The sequence below is a fragment of the Argentina silus genome (genome assembly GCF_951799395.1).
Source record: "Argentina silus genome assembly, chromosome: 21".
In the NCBI taxonomy this organism is placed as follows: Eukaryota; Metazoa; Chordata; class Actinopteri; order Argentiniformes; family Argentinidae; genus Argentina; species Argentina silus.
In genome coordinates, this window is record NC_139675.1 from 9,254,378 (window position 1) to 9,271,004 (window position 16,627).

The 16,627-nt window shown below is 43.4% G+C and overlaps 1 protein-coding gene and 1 long non-coding RNA gene across 2 annotated transcripts; both read right to left on the reverse strand.

Moving 5' to 3' along the window:
* Positions 1–355: 355 nt before the first annotated feature.
* On the reverse strand, positions 356–868 carry LOC310821134. Its single transcript, XR_014554857.1, has 3 exons — positions 823–868; positions 627–692; positions 356–404 (listed from the first exon to the last, which is right to left on the reverse strand). It is a non-coding gene; the product is annotated as an uncharacterized lncRNA (long non-coding RNA).
* A 9,994-nt stretch (positions 869–10,862) lies between these two features.
* On the reverse strand, positions 10,863–12,388 carry LOC310821008 (uncharacterized protein; the record flags this gene model as incomplete). Its single annotated transcript, XM_083692852.1, has 4 exons — positions 12,179–12,388; positions 12,023–12,091; positions 11,460–11,507; positions 10,863–11,153 (listed from the first exon to the last, which is right to left on the reverse strand). Exons 2-4 carry the CDS (start codon positions 12,074–12,076, stop codon positions 10,863–10,865), a joined length of 393 nt encoding a protein of 130 aa, XP_083548978.1. The 5' UTR covers positions 12,077–12,091; positions 12,179–12,388.
* Positions 12,389–16,627: the final 4,239 nt, after the last annotated feature.

Here is a 16,627-nt window from a genome sequence, read left to right on the forward strand (position 1 = left end):
CTAATCAAAGCAAGGGAGGCTTGGTGGAGGTAGAAATCGGAGGACAGGCTCATTGTAATGCATGGGAACAGAATGAGGAAGGGTATCAAACACACGTTTGATACCATTCCTCATTCCGTTCCATGCACATGCTCTGATCTCTGCCTCCACCAGCCTTCACTGAATCACAGTTGCAACGTCCCTGTGTCTACTGCTAGAAAATGTTTGAACATTCACGTCATTGGTTGAGAGAATGATGGGTTTTAGATCATCAAAAGTGAAGTTTGTGTGAGACGCTGATGAATGAGAGTATAGACTGATATTGATGTGGATCATTTCTCTGCTGTATCGAGCGCAATCTTAATACTCACGGATACTTCCTCCGAACTTGAAGAACGCTTCTCAATGATGTGGTCATGCTCAGCCTTCAAAAACAACAGTATGACGATGACAAAAAGAACGTACATGCATTGAAATAAATGCTATAAATGCTAATAAAGGCTTTGATATCCAAACCATACAATCTTTTTAGACGAGTATTTCATATAAGCCATGGAAGCTGAATACAAATTTAAAAATGTACCATATAAATGGACAATAAAGCTTTAGAACTTTGAACTTTACTGGGAGCCACAGGGCTGACTTACCGAAACAGCAGAGAAAAGCATCATGAACCCAAGAAGAGCAACAACCTTCATGCCAAAAGTCTGCATCTGAAAAATAGTATTATGATTAATTTCATCCATATATCACAAACAAATAACAGTGAACTATATACATATAAATATACACATTTTAGGAGCCAACAATGGTATTACAATTATTAGAACAAAGATGGCATACCTTAACGTAGCTCGAGGTACAACAGCCTTCTCAGTGTCAACGTAGCAGGTATATGCAATAATTTACTTGTTAATGTAACACAATATATAGTCTTCATCACCCAATCACAGTCCTTGATTAAAAATCCTTTATGTGTTGCAATGAAGGGTGTTGTCTGGGCTTAGCATGCAACATGGACATTGCAAAACAGGCAAACAAATTAGACAAAAAAACTAGATCGCAACTAATCCAAAATGGAGTATCAGTGATGGCCTGGGATGACTTTGCATGAAGAACGTCAATGTGTGATATTAAAGTTTAACTTTGTCACTCACTGAATGTTTAGCAAAGAAATCATGGTAGCTTGTCTGTTACGTTGTCCATGTTTTGAAAGACAATATGTTGTGACCAGGGCTCATTGTAATGCACATGTGTTTGATACCATTCCTCTTTCCAGCCTGTGCATTACAATGAGCCCATCCTCCGATTTCTACCCCCACCAGCCTCCACTGGTTTGTTTGAAACCATTCGTCATTCCATTCCATGCATTACAATGAGCCTGTCCTACAATTTCTACCTCCACCAGCCTCCACTGGTTGTGACCAACTGAAACCCTTTCAAACATTTCTTAGGAACCACCAGAGAAGAATGTTTTGTATCTTCATGAAAGCTCCAGGGGGAAAGGTCTGCAAGTCAATCATACAGCCAGCACTCTCAAATAGAAACATAAATGATGGTTTAATGCATAATCAGCATGTTCACTATGGACTCGCTTCGATGTCAAGCCTTCTTCTGCACAGTTTTACACACTCTCAAGCCAGAACCATCGGGATATGTCGCATGTGCCCCAGAGTCGACTCCCCCTAGAACACCCCTTGCCAATTGTAAACAAACCTGTGTTACCCCTAGAGACTCAATTTTAGAAAGCGCTTTTTCAGAACCAAAACAATGAACATTTCTTTCAAGGGATCTTATTCCCTGATCACCGCCGATTTACCGCAGTCATTAGGACCATTAGAAAGCTTGAATGTTAAATATTGTACCTTTAAGAAGGTTTATTGACTTCATATTTGTTTACTTTAGAGTGTTATTTCTGGGCTTCCTCCCCAGATAAGCTTTGTATCTCATCCTGGATACAAATGTATTGAACTAGAATTGAACCCAACTCTGACAAGCACTGATGCTGTGTTCGTGTGCTTCTCAGAAATAGGAAAGTCTGAAATGTCTGACTTGGAAACTATTTATCCAATGATGATACCCACGTGTCCTACACAAGAGTGTACTCACATTCAACCAATAGGAAGCTCCACACAATACAACAAATATAAACAAGAACAGCTCTTTTTTTATTTGATATAATAGTTAGCCCTTATTAATGGCTAATTAGTCACTCCGCTGCAGCAGTGGTCGCAGCAGGGGTCGCAGCTGGGGTGGCGGCTAGTCTGGCCAATAGGAAGGGCAGCAGAGCCAGTAGGATGGAGTCAGAGTCGGGCTGAGTGGGCGGGGCATTGGGGAAGTACTGATAGGGGGAGAAACCTCCTCCGTACCCTCCTCCGTAACCTCCTCCGTACCCTCCTCCGTAACCTCCTCCGAACCCTCCTCCGAACCCATCTCCGAACCCACCTCCGAACCCTCCGAACCCCTGAGAGAGAGAGAGGGAATAGAGAGAGAGAGAGAGAGAGAGAGAGAGAGAGAGAGAGAGAGAGAGGGGGGTTAGGCTTGAATACCTTGAGGAAGATCCCAATAGCTCTGTAATTTGTTTGTGTGTCAAACTAAATCTCAATGAGAGACAGTTTGACAATACCACTCTTTTCTTTCTTCCATTAGTGTTTTCTGTGCAGCACCTGTTGGATGTGCATATGTTTTCCTTCTCGATGTTGATGAGGGTGTTGAATAAATGAATAGAGTCATATAAGTTCAGTTAAACAATGGGTTGATGAAAACAAGCATTGTGATTGGCTGAGAGGTGCACAAAGCCGTGAATCAATAACGATAATGTCATGTTTTAAATCACCTATTATGATATTCCTACTCCGCAGTAGATTTGCAGTATCATGTTCCCGTTTCAACGTTTGTAGTTTAGGGAACTATATTTCTCCGTGGAGGGCATAAACCACCACAATCTATCACAAAATAAATACTTAAAGCATTGTTTTCCTGTCACAATTTTCGGATTTGTTGTGTAACCGTTTTATAAAGGCAGTAATGCACTTGAGGCTGTGAGTTATGGTCAGTATTGTCACTTGGTAGGGGTTTGTGCCTGCACTCGTGCCTAACAATATTCACCATGAATCACAGCCTCTCTGGCATTATTGTGAATTAATAAAAGGGTACAGTGGTGAGGATAAACTCTGACCTGATCACTTGCTAAGCGTTCCTCTTCAGACACCTGTACACATAAACCAACAAATAAAGTTCATAAACAACCAATTTGATTTGTCAAATCAACATACAAACTGTTCGTAAAACAGCTAAGAGACAACTAGTCTTCCTGAGGTCCACAAAAACCAGATGTAAAGACATGCAATAGCAACTGTAGCTTGATTATTGGACAGTGTTTGAAGGATTGAAATCATTCATTTTAAATAATTCAGAAGATAGATTCATGAAATCTAGGACAGTTGCAGAATCTAAAACATGTTTGTGTGTATACAGTACTCACAGGAATGGTAGAACACAGTCCTATCAGACTTATCACTAGGAAGAGAAGTTTCATGGTTGTCATTGGGTCCTGTCAAGAGAAGAAACACACTTAGATGTCTGCACTCACCTAGACGTGGACACAAGTCATGTTTTATGTGATTCTTACCTGCTGGAGAATTTTTTCAAAATGGAGACACTGTGGCTGGATTGTAACTTGGCACTGGTCGAAGGTGCTTTTTTAATACAATTTAGGTCCAACAATCGACCAATCAGCTTTCAACAATGACCCATGTTTTTAAGATTTCAAAATATGATGAAATTACCTATTTGGTGGATAATCCTAAATAATCTGTGTGTGTGTGTGTCTCAATGGTGTGAGGAAACTTTTAGACATTTGAGCCATTTTGAAATGGTGTGAATCATGTCCCTGTCTCTGGGTTTGTGGTGGGCAGTTACGTGTTGTGACTACACCATTACGAATGATTGAATAAAGAAAAACACAACAGGGTAGTCATGTGGAATACAAAATCCAGGGGGGCGGGGTGGTGTGTTGTCTCGGGGGGGGGGGGGGGGGGCGGCGAGGTCAAATGTAATGACCTCGCTCAGCCACTATCTCGCTCTCTGCCTCAAATGGGCTGCCGTGCCCATCCCAAGGTCAGAAGTATGGGAAAGGCACCAGCAGCTTGGCCTGAGACAAAACAAATCTTTCTAGGATATACTTTTTGGTTTGAGATACGGCTGTGGTTTCTCCAACCAGAGAAACGTCTTATTCATTCTGTGAATAAGAGTGCTGATTGGAGGGAGTTATGCCCAGACTGATTAGTTGAACCCAGACTGCGTCAGCACGGAATTCTGACCTATGAACCTGACACTGTAACTCAGGGTGTGTGTGTGTGTGTGCGCGTGTTATTGGCCTGTATAAGTGGTTGGCATATCCTGAAGCAAAGTACACACATGCCAACCACTTATACAGGCCGATAACACACACACACACACACACACACACACACACACACACACAGTGTCACTCACGGCTGAAGATCGAAATGCTGCATTTCTACAGGGCTACCTGCAGTGTAACATCTTCAAATCGAATATGTGGTTGGGTCCTCTCTATTTTCCTCAATATCAAAGTCAATAATCTTAGAATTTATAATCAAAGACCATAGGCTTGTATGGTCAGAACTGGAGACAGTTTAACAGCTTGATGCTAAAATAAAAACACACCATCGTACAATCTCAATCTCAACCTCAATCTCAATCTCAATCTCAACATCAATCTCAATCTCATTCCCTACAGCAGAACTTCCGGGAGCCGGAGACGAAACGAGCTTTAACATGTCACAGAGAGAGAGAGATTTTTAATTCTAAAAAAAACTTTATTGGCACCAACCACCATAATCAACCACATAATCACACAAGTACAACCAATAGGCAAAACTTACAATACAATCAACATGACCATTGACCCCGCCACCAGAACATTATGCTGTCTGCTCTTGCAGATTGCTAAACCCCCCCCCCCCCCCACACACACACACACACACACACACAGACGGTGTCTGTGTGTGTGTGAGCACTTCCAGGGTGGTGTCAGACCCCAAACGTCCTGACCACCTCAAAGCCTTTTTACCACTCAAAGCATCTTTGTGTACAGCCTTGACTGTCACGACATACAGCTCCTTCTTGTGCAAAGACCCCCAGCTGTGGTGTCTGAAAGGACAAAATGGGGGGGCTCCAACATGACGAGCCTATGCCAGAGTGGAGGAGGCCAAGCCTTCCTCCCCCTGAAGGACACATGGCCGACACCTTGTCCACTACCCCCCCCTAATTCTTTCTCACATCCTTGGGGGTCCCCAAGAACACCCATAAGAACTTCATGCCCCCCAGCAGCTGCGTAGGGATACGTTGTAGACTGAGACTGTATCGCAGGGCACAACGTATCCCTCCGCTGCTGCTACGTGGAGGGACACAGTCATGAGTACTAAAAAAAGAAAAGAAAAAAAAGTTCCACCACAAGTAATGGAACGTTAAATTTGATTTCAAAATGATGGTATTGAAAATCTAATTATCTTCGATGGTATGCCGCAGTTTTATTATTAGTTGCAAGTGTCATGTGGAGTTTACATTTACATTACATTTGACATTCATGGCATTTAGCAGACGCCTTTATCCAAAGCGACGTACAACAAATACATTTGTTTAAGTAAGTGAATCATCTATCCAACAGTCATCATAAGACAAAATAATCAATGCTCACACCAGGGGCCATTGGCAGTCGTAATGCCAGTAGGCTAGTTTTTTTTATAGTTTTTTTATTAGCAGGATTTATTAAGGATTTATTTAGCAGTTTATTTGGGTGCTTTTTGGACAGACTGAACGTGTTGCCCTGTGTACTTGCAGTAGCATTGTGGTTCATGAGGAAATGCTATCGGGTGAAGGAGCACTATATGAGTGAGAGGACAGACAGGTTAAAAAACAGTACCCATGGATCGACAGCACTGCTGGTGAGTAGAATACATACAGTAGATATGGTTAAAAAACCCAGAAACATCCCTTTAACCCTTTTAACTTCATGATTTCATATTTGTTCACTTTAGAGTGTTATTTCTGGGCTTCCTCCCCATATTAAAGAAGTTTAATATCTCTTCCTGGATTGAATCCGTGAGGTCTCTTTGAGGAAGGTGGATTTATAATTGAACAGACATCCTTATTGTTGTTGCTTCTCTTTTGCCCCATTCCACATGTGATTAGTGTCATGGCAACCTCACCATATTAGAGAAGACATCAATTGAAATGGAATTCAACCCAACTCTGACAAGCACTGATGCTGTGTTCATGTGCTTCTCAGAAATAGGAAACTCTGAAATGTCTGATTTGGAAACTGTTTATCCAAAAGGTGACACCCACGTGTCCTACACAAGAGTGTACTCACATTCAACCAATAGGAAACCCCACACAATACAACAAATATAGACAAGAACAGCTCTTTTTTTATTTCAATTCATTTATTGATTATAATAATCAGCCATCTCATTATTCTGCTGCCGCTGCTGCGTCCCCTTCTGCGGCCGCTGCTGCGGCCACAGCTGGGGTCGCAGCAGGGGTCGCAGCTAGGTTGGTCAATAGGAAGGGCAGAAGAGTGAGGAGGGCGGAGTTGGAGTTGGAGTTGGAGTTGGGCTGGAGGGGCGGGGCATAGGGCATGTATGAGGGGACTGGGTAGGGCATGAAAGAGGGGCGGTACTGAGGCTGCTGTGGGAGATAGGGGGAGAAACCTCCTCCGAACCCTCCAAACCCTCCGAATCCTCCGAATCCTCTGAACCCTCCGGACCCCCGGAACCCCTGAGAGAGAGAGAGAGAGAGAGAGAGAGAGAGGGACAGGGGTAGAGAGAGAAAGAGAAATGGTTAGGGTTGAATACCTTGACCTGAGGAAGATCTCAGTAGGATAGAAATGCTATCCGTTTGTGTGTCAAACTAAATCCCAACAGGAGAATATCACAGACAATACCACTCGTCTTTTTTCCATTACACAAGTGTTTTCTGTGCAGCACCTGTTGGATGTGCATATGTTTTCCTTCTAGAAAGGGAGAATAAATGAAGAGTCGTATAAGTTCAGTAAATAAAAAGGGTACAGTGGCGAAGGTAAACTCTGACCTCATCACTTGCTGAGCGTTCCACTCGATCATGCTCCTCTTGAGACACCTGTACACAAGCAAACCAACAACTAAAAGTTAATTCAATCAACAACCAGTTTGTTTTACACAATCAACATACAAAATGTTCGTAGAAACAAGGAGTGCAATAATTGTATAATACCCATTAGCTGCTGCCTAAGCAACAACAAGGTCTTCCTGGGGTACGTTACAGACAAAAAAACATTAGCGATAGCTTTTTACTTGTATATGATGTCATGACTAATAAACGTGAATTTGAACAAGTGAACAAGCCTGAACAATTTCTACTGCTGGGCTTTCTAGTACTGCGCTATTTGTTTACACATGCTGCAGTTCTCAAATCTAAGGCAATTTCAGAATCTAAATATGTTTTGGGGGATTATACCAGTGGAGGCTGAAAATCTGGTAAAGATCAGAGGAAAGGCTTCTTGTAATGCATGGAATGGAAAGAGGAAATGGTATCAAACACATTCCTTTTTCCATCCCATGCATTACAATGAGCCCGTCCTCCGATGTCTACCTCCACCAGCCTCCCCTGGTCTATACAGTACTCACAGGAATGGTAGAACACAGCCCTAACAGACTCATCACTAGGAAGAGAAGTTTCATGGTTGTCGACGGCTCCTGTCAAGAGAAGAAGCACACTTAGATCTGTCTGCAGTCACCTAAACTTGTTAAAAAAAAATAATGTTTCATCTTTGAAAATCTTACCTGTTGAAGACGAAAGATATTTTCAAAATGGAGACACTGCAGCTGGATTGTAACTTGGCATCGGTAGAAAGTCCTTTTTAAATACAATTTAGGTCCAACAATCGACCAATCAGCTTTCAACAATGTTGTTATGATCCATTCTGTTTTTAAAGACTTCAAAATATGATGAAATTACCTATTTTGGTAGACAGGCCGAAAGAGTGTGTGTGTGTGTGTGTGTGTCCACAATGGATGTTTCACAGGTGTGAGGAAACTTTGAGAGATTTAAGGGGTTTTGAAACTGTATGATTCATGTCCTTGGCGCTGGCTCTTCGGAGAGCACTTCCATGTTGTGACACTACAGCACTAACACCCATGACGGTTGGAAATGATTGGATTCAGGTATGATGTGTGAAATCAAAAAAGAGGAAATCAGATCACAAGAGTCTTTCTCAGGTTGAGTACGAGGGAGAGAGTTGCACATACAGCAGCTTTTGTACAGCCAAAGTACCACAAATGGAATGACCTCACTCAGCCCCTCTCTCGCTGTCTGCCTTGTCACATGGCCTGCTGGTGCCCATCTCGAGGTCAACATGTGATACAATGCTGAAGGTTGGGGCACAGGCCAAGTGTGGGAACGGAACCAGCAGCTTGGCCTGAAACAAAACAAATACCTTTGGAGGGAGAGAAAGACAAAGGGAAGTAGCCTATAACCGGTCCGACTACTGGAACACCAATGCGTCATTTATTTATAATATATTATAATAACTACTCATCACTATTCCCATCAGGATGTATGATAGAAATATTTAGTTGTTACCTATCAACACTAAAACAATTCAGTATCAATTATGTGTGTGTCGAATTGCAGAGAAAGAGGCATGTGAAGACAAGGAGAAGTCCCGAAGAGCGAGTAAGCAGCGAGGGGGGTGGGGGGCAGGGGACAGAGACCCCACTAGGCTAACAGACTGTAGCTGAACTCTGCCTCCAGACTAGGACTAAACCCTAACGTTCACACTACAGAGCCGAACCGAGCTGACCTGAGCTGAAGTGGGCTGGGCTACACATCGACTAGCTTGTGTGTTATGTAACCTCTATCTATCCAGGTTAGTCTCATGGAGATGAAATCTCTTTTTCCAAGACAGACCTGGTCCAAGACAGCGGGCAAGGAAAACAATATTTCAGAACCAATCACAGTTACTGAAACAGTGTTGGAAAGGTGACGGTGTGAAAGGAAACTATCCGGGCCAGCGCGGCATGGTTCAGGTCGGCCCTGTTGGATGTAAAGCCTGACTGAAAAGTGTTGTTTGTCCTGTTTGCTCCAGAATGGCGATGACATCATCATGAGTAGACTGTCAGCTAGATTCTGGAACATAAGGTGGTGTGATATCGCTCACCATGTGTGTTGAGTCTATGTGTGCATGGGTGTGAGTGTGCGTGTGTGTGAGTGCGTATTGGATGTGTGAGAGTGTGCGTTCATGTGCATGTCTGTCTATTGGCGTCTGTATTGACCAATTTGAGACTTGAAGGGTCTTAAGACCAATTAAGCCCAGGCCACGCCGCTCGTTAGGGGTCAGTATCCTTCCAGGGTGGTGTCAGACCCCAAACGTCCCGACCACCTCAAAGCCTTTTTACCACTCAAAGCATCTTTGTGTACAGCCTTGACTGTCACGACATACAGCTCCTTCTTGTGCAAAGACCCCCAGCTGTGGTGTCTGAAAGGACAAAATGGGGGGGCTCCAACATGACGAGCCTATGCCAGAGTGGAGGAGGCCAAGCCTTCCTCCCCCTGAAGGACACATGGCCGACACCTTGTCTACTACCCCCCCCTAATTCTTTCTCACATCCTTGGGGGTCCCCAAGAACACCCATAAGAACTTCATGCCCCCCAGCAGCTGCGTAGGGATACGTTGTAGACTGAGACTGTATCGCAGGGCACAACGTATCCCTCCGCTGCTGCTACGTGGAGGGACACAGTCATGAGTACTAAAAAAAGAAAAGAAAAAAAAGTTCCACCACAAGTAATGGATTGAACGTTAAATTTGATTTCAAAATGATGGTATTGAAAATCTAATTATCTTCGATGGTATGCCGCAGTTTTATTATTAGTTGCAAGTGTCATGTGGAGTTTACATTTACATTACATTTGACATTCATGGCATTTAGCAGACGCCTTTATCCAAAGCGACGTACAACAAATACATTTGTTTAAGTAAGTGAATCATCTATCCAACAGTCATCATAAGACAAAATAATCAATGCTCACACCAGGGGCCATTGGCAGTCGTAATGCCAGTAGGCTAGTTTTTTTTATAGTTTTTTTAATATATATTTTATTAGCAGGATTTATTAAGGATTTATTTAGCAGTTTATTTGGGTGCTTTTTGGACAGACTGAACGTGTTGCCCTGTGTACTTGCAGTAGCATTGTGGTTCATGAGGAAATGCTATCGGGTGAAGGAGCTCTATATGAGTGAGAGGACAGACAGGTTAAAAAACAGTACCCATGGATCGACAGCACTGCTGGTGAGTAGAATACATACAGTAGATATGGTTAAAAAACCCAGAAACATCCCTTTAACCCTTTTAACTTCATGATTTCATATTTGTTCACTTTAGAGTGTTATTTCTGGGCTTCCTCCCCATATTAAAGAAGTTTAATATCTCTTCCTGGATTGAATCCGTGAGGTCTCTTTGAGGAAGGTGGATTTATAATTGAACAGACATCCTTATTGTTGTTGCTTCTCTTTTGCCCCATTCCACATGTGATTAGTGTCATGGCAACCTCACCATATTAGAGAAGACATCAATTGAAATGGAATTCAACCCAACTCTGACAAGCACTGATGCTGTGTTCATGTGCTTCTCAGAAATAGGAAACTCTGAAATGTCTGATTTGGAAACTGTTTATCCAAAAGGTGACACCCACGTGTCCTACACAAGAGTGTACTCACATTCAACCAATAGGAAACCCCACACAATACAACAAATATAGACAAGAACAGCTCTTTTTTTATTTCAATTCATTTATTGATTATAATAATCAGCCATCTCATTATTCTGCTGCGGCCGCGTCCGCTGCTGGGGTCGCAGCTGGGGTCGCAGCAGGGGTCGCAGCTAGGTTGGTCAATAGGAAGGGCAGAAGAGTGAGGAGGGCGGAGTTGGAGTTGGAGTTGGAGTTGGGCTGGAGGGGCGGGGCATAGGGCATGTATGAGGGGACTGGGTAGGGCATGAAAGAGGGGCGGTACTGAGGCTGCTGTGGGAGATAGGGGGAGAAACCTCCTCCGAACCCTCCAAACCCTCCGAATCCTCCGAATCCTCTGAACCCTCCGAACCCCCGGAACCCCTGAGAGAGAGAGAGAGAGAGAGAGAGGGACAGGGGTAGAGAGAGAAAGAGAAATGGTTAGGGTTGAATACCTTGACCTGAGGAAGATCTCAGTAGGATAGAAATGCTATCCGTTTGTGTGTCAAACTAAATCCCAACAGGAGAATATCACAGACAATACCACTCGTCTTTTTTCCATTACACGAGTGTTTTCTGTGCAGCACCTGTTGGATGTGCATATGTTTTCCTTCTAGAAAGGGAGAATAAATGAAGAGTTGTATAAGTTCAGTAAATAAAAAGGGTACAGTGGCGAGGGTAAACTCTGACCTCATCACTTGCTGAGCGTTCCACTCGATCATGCTCCTCTTCAGACACCTGTACACAAGCAAACCAACAACTAAAAGTTAATTCAATCAACAACCAGTTTGTTTTATACAATCAACATACAAAATGTTCGTAGAAACAAGGAGTGCAATAATTGTATAATACCCATTAGCTGCTGCCTAAGCAACAACAAGGTCTTCCTGGGGTACGTTACAGACAAAAAAACATTAGCGATAGCTTTTTACTTGTATATGATGTCATGACAATTGAACAAGTGAACAAGCCTGAACAATTTCTACTGCTGGGCTTTCTAGTACTGCGCTATTTGTTTACACATGCTGCAGTTCTCAAATCTAAGGCAATTTCAGAATCTAAATATGTTTTGGGGGATTATACCAGTGGAGGCTGAAAATCTGGTAAAGATCAGAGGAAAGGCTTCTTGTAATGCATGGAATGGAAAGAGGAAATGGTATCAAACACATTCCTTTTTCCATCCCATGCATTACAATGAGCCCGTCCTCCGATGTCTACCTCCACCAGCCTCCCCTGGTCTATACAGTACTCACAGGAATGGTAGAACACAGCCCTAACAGACTCATCACTAGGAAGAGAAGTTTCATGGTTGTCGACGGCTCCTGTCAAGAGAAGAAGCACACTTAGATCTGTCTGCAGTCACCTAAACTTGTTAAAAAAAAATAATGTTTCATCTTTGAAAATCTTACCTGTTGAAGACGAAAGATATTTTCAAAATGGAGACACTGCAGCTGGATTGTAACTTGGCATCGGTAGAAAGTCCTTTTTAAATACAATTTAGGTCCAACAATCGACCAATCAGCTTTCAACAATGTTGTTATGATCCATTCTGTTTTTAAAGACTTCAAAATATGATGAAATTACCTATTTTGGTAGACAGGCCGAAAGAGTGTGTGTGTGTGTGTGTGTGTCCACAATGGATGTTTCACAGGTGTGAGGAAACTTTGAGAGATTTAAGGGGTTTTGAAACTGTATGATTCATGTCCTTGGCGCTGGCTCTTCGGAGAGCACTTCCATGTTGTGACACTACAGCACTAACACCCATGACGGTTGGAAATGATTGGATTCAGGTATGATGTGTGAAATCAAAAAAGAGGAAATCAGATCACAAGAGTCTTTCTCAGGTTGAGTACGAGGGAGAGAGTTGCACATACAGCAGCTTTTGTACAGCCAAAGTACCACAAATGGAATGACCTCACTCAGCCCCTCTCTCGCTGTCTGCCTTGTCACATGGCCTGCTGGTGCCCATCTCGAGGTCAACATGTGATACAATGCTGAAGGTTGGGGCACAGGCCAAGTGTGGGAACGGAACCAGCAGCTTGGCCTGAAACAAAACAAATACCTTTGGAGGGAGAGAAAGACAAAGGGAAGTAGCCTATAACCGGTCCGACTACTGGAACACCAATGCGTCATTTATTTATAATATATTATAATAACTACTCATCACTATTCCCATCAGGATGTATGATAGAAATATTTAGTTGTTACCTATCAACACTAAAACAATTCAGTATCAATTACTAATCAATTGCCATCAGTATCAATTGCTAATCAATTGCAATCGTAATAGTAATTAATCATCGTTTCATTGATGTATTAAATGACACACGTCACAGCTGATGCTGTGGTTTCTCCACTCAGAGAAAGGCTTTATTTATTCCAGAGTGCTGATTGGAGGAGACATGCCCAGCCTGCATCAGCACAGAATTCTGACCTATGCACCTGACTCAGGGTGTGGGTGTGTTATTGGCCTGTGTGTGTACTTTGCCTCAGAGGACCTGCCTCCAGGATGAGGCCCTGGAGGAGTGGCTGCTGCTGTCGCACTCTCTCTGTCTCACACACACACACACACACACACACTAACACACTGGCCTGGACAGTACTGACACACTTACAACTGGATATATGCACCAATTTAAAGACCTCTGTGTGGGTGAGTATGTGTGTGTGAATATGTATGTATGTATGTATGTATGTATGTGATCATCTGTTTTGGATCTTGACCTGGATCAACCCACTTATTTCAACAGGTAGAGTAAGTCTGGCTATGACAGTCTCTGCCTCTCCCTCTCTTCTCAAGTTCAAGTTTCAAGTTTGTTTGTCATGACATCATCGACAAGGAACAGACAAAATGCTTGAGGCAGAGCAGCTCAACAACATCTACCAACATCAACAATACAGTGTAATAAGTAGAAAAAGTAAACATAAATATAAGCACCATAACAGTAATACAGTCAAATAAATAATACATAGAATATACAGAATTATTGTAGCAGCAGGAGCTAAATTCATTTTACGCTGGGTTTGAGGATAGTGATATGGAGCTCCCCATCAAAGCTCCTGTTATCAGCTTAGGTTCAGCTAGAGGCCCAAGTGTAAGGAATGCTCTACGAAGCCACAGTCCAGTGACTGCAGAAAAATATAATTTAGATTAATTCAATAATGTTGATTTTACAAAATTAATGACGTTTATTGACGTTGACTACGAGTGTAGAACAATTTGGAAGATACATGTTGTGTGTTTAGGATGTGTGCTAATGCATGGTGTGTGTTGTGTGTATGTGTGTTAATGTTGAGTGGTGTGTGTTGTGTATATGTGTGTTAATGTTGAGTGGTGTGTGTTGTGTGATGTGCATTTGTGCAGATGGAGCTGCCCTTCTCTGGTTTCGAGTTAACCTTCATCATCATCGCCTTCATCGTGTTAACGCTCTTTGCCATGGTCTCTGTCTGCACCGATCAAGGTACACGTACACACACGTACACACGTACACACACACAAACGTACATGAAAATAATCGTTATCATGAATGTGTGTGTCGAATTGCAGAGAAAGAGGCATGTGAAGACAAGGAGAAGTCCCGAAGAGCGAGTAAGCAGCGAGTGATAAACCGAAAAACCACTCATCAAGCCATTCACACACACACGCACATGTGAATACATGAAGCATCAGTTGTTTGCCACTGGGTGGCGCTATTCCTTAATAAACTGCCTCTTTGTGGTTAAGTTCCTCTGCTCATCCACCAGACACAACCCAACAACTCATTGTACATCATCAGTTATTACCATAATCCTGACATGACTAATATAATCCTATATAGTAATATATATATATATATAGTAATGATGTTTACTGCAAAGATTTGACAGAAGAGGATTGTGTGTGTGTGTGTGTGTGTGTGTTATGGGGAATGACTGAGTGACTTCTGCCCCCCAAGCCCTCTTTGGGTGGTGATGCTCGCCTCCATTGAGACTGATCCCCCCCCCCCCCCCCGTTCCTCATTGTCACCCGTCTAGAGGCTGGAGGGGTGGGGGGGGGGGGGGGTGAGGGGCGGGGGACAGAGACCCCACTAGGCTAACAGACTGTAGCTGAACTCTGCCTCCAGACTAGGACTAAACCCTAACGTTCACACTACAGAGCCGAACCGAGCTGACCTGAGCTGAACTGGGCTGAGCTGAACTGAGCCGAACCGAGCTGACCTGAGCTGAACTGGGCTGGGCTACACATCGACTATAGCTTGTGTGTTATGTAACCTCTATCTATCCAGGTTAGTCTCATGGAGATGAAATCTCTTTTTCCAAGACAGACCTGGTCCAAGACAGCGGGCAAGGAAAACAATATTTCAGAACCAATCACAGTTACTGAAACAGTGCTGGAAAGGTGACGGTGTGAAAGGAAACTATCCGGGCCAGCGCGGCATGGTTCAGGTCGGCCCTGTTGGATGTAAAGCCTGACTGAAAAGTGTTGTTTGTCCTGTTTGCTCCAGAATGGCGATGACATCATCATGAGTAGACTGTCAGCTAGATTCTGGAACATAAGGTGGTGTGATATCGCTCACCATGTGTGTTGAGTCTATGTGTGCATGGGTGTGAGTGTGCGTGTGTGTGTGAGTGCGTATTGGATGTGTGAGAGTGTGCGTTCATGTGCATGTCTGTCCATTGGCGTCTGTATTGACCAATTTGAGACTTGAAGGGTCTTAAGACCAATTAAGCCCAGGCCACGCCGCTCGTTAGGGGTGACGACCTCGTTGGCATGACAACAGAGGCACTCTGAGACTAACGACGGAGAATCAGACTGACCCATCAGACCACAATTAACACACACAGAGACACACAGACACACACACACACACAGACAGACAGACGGACACACAGACAGACAGACGGACACACAGACAGACAGACACACATACACACACACTCCTCTCCCACCTACACAACCACAGGCAAACTTGTGTGTGGACCGCTGTCAACCTGGGAATTTCTGGTGAGGTGTGTGTGTGTGTGTGTCACTAGTGAGAGTGTTATCAGGGAGGAAGCTCTTTATTTCTACAACTCTGGAGAAGAGAGGAATGGAGAGGAAGAGGGGATGACAGGATGAGAGGAGGAGAGAAGATAGGGCTTCCTCTGCAGTCATAAACATCACAGCTACCAGAGAGGCAGTAACACCCATTATTACACCATAACACACAATAACTCTGTTAACACACACCACACACTAGTTAGCCGACACAACGCTACACACCACTAGTTAGACTACAGACAACACGACACATTAGTTTGCATACACAACAACACACTAAACGCTAGTTAGCCTACACAACACTATACACTAGTACACTACACTGGACAACACAACACTAGTAAACTACACTGGCCAACAAAACACTACACACAAGTTAGCCTACACAACACTACACACTACTTTGAATACACTGGCCAACACAACACACCACAAATTTCAATGCATAGCACAGCAACAAAAGAGCTTGAGTATCACTGGAACACCATCAACAATAGAGCAAATACTGTGACACGGTGACATTTCAACACTAAAACTGGTGTGTGAGCGTCTGTGTGTGTGTGTGTGTGTGCTCTCGCTCTGCAACTGTAAGGAGTGTTTGAGCAGACTGGGTAATCCCTGTAAAGACATATAATCCCCAAGCAGAGCAAACATTACAACACACTACACACACAAATAATCCTGCAATCTGTACACCTGTGTCTGCTCTAAGCAAGTGAGTGAGTGAGAGAGAGAGAGCGAGAGAGAGAGAAAGAGAGAGAGAGAAAGAAAGAGGGAGAGATTGAGACTTGTACTTGTAGGCATCGGTGTCTGAATGACAAAAGATCATTCATTAACA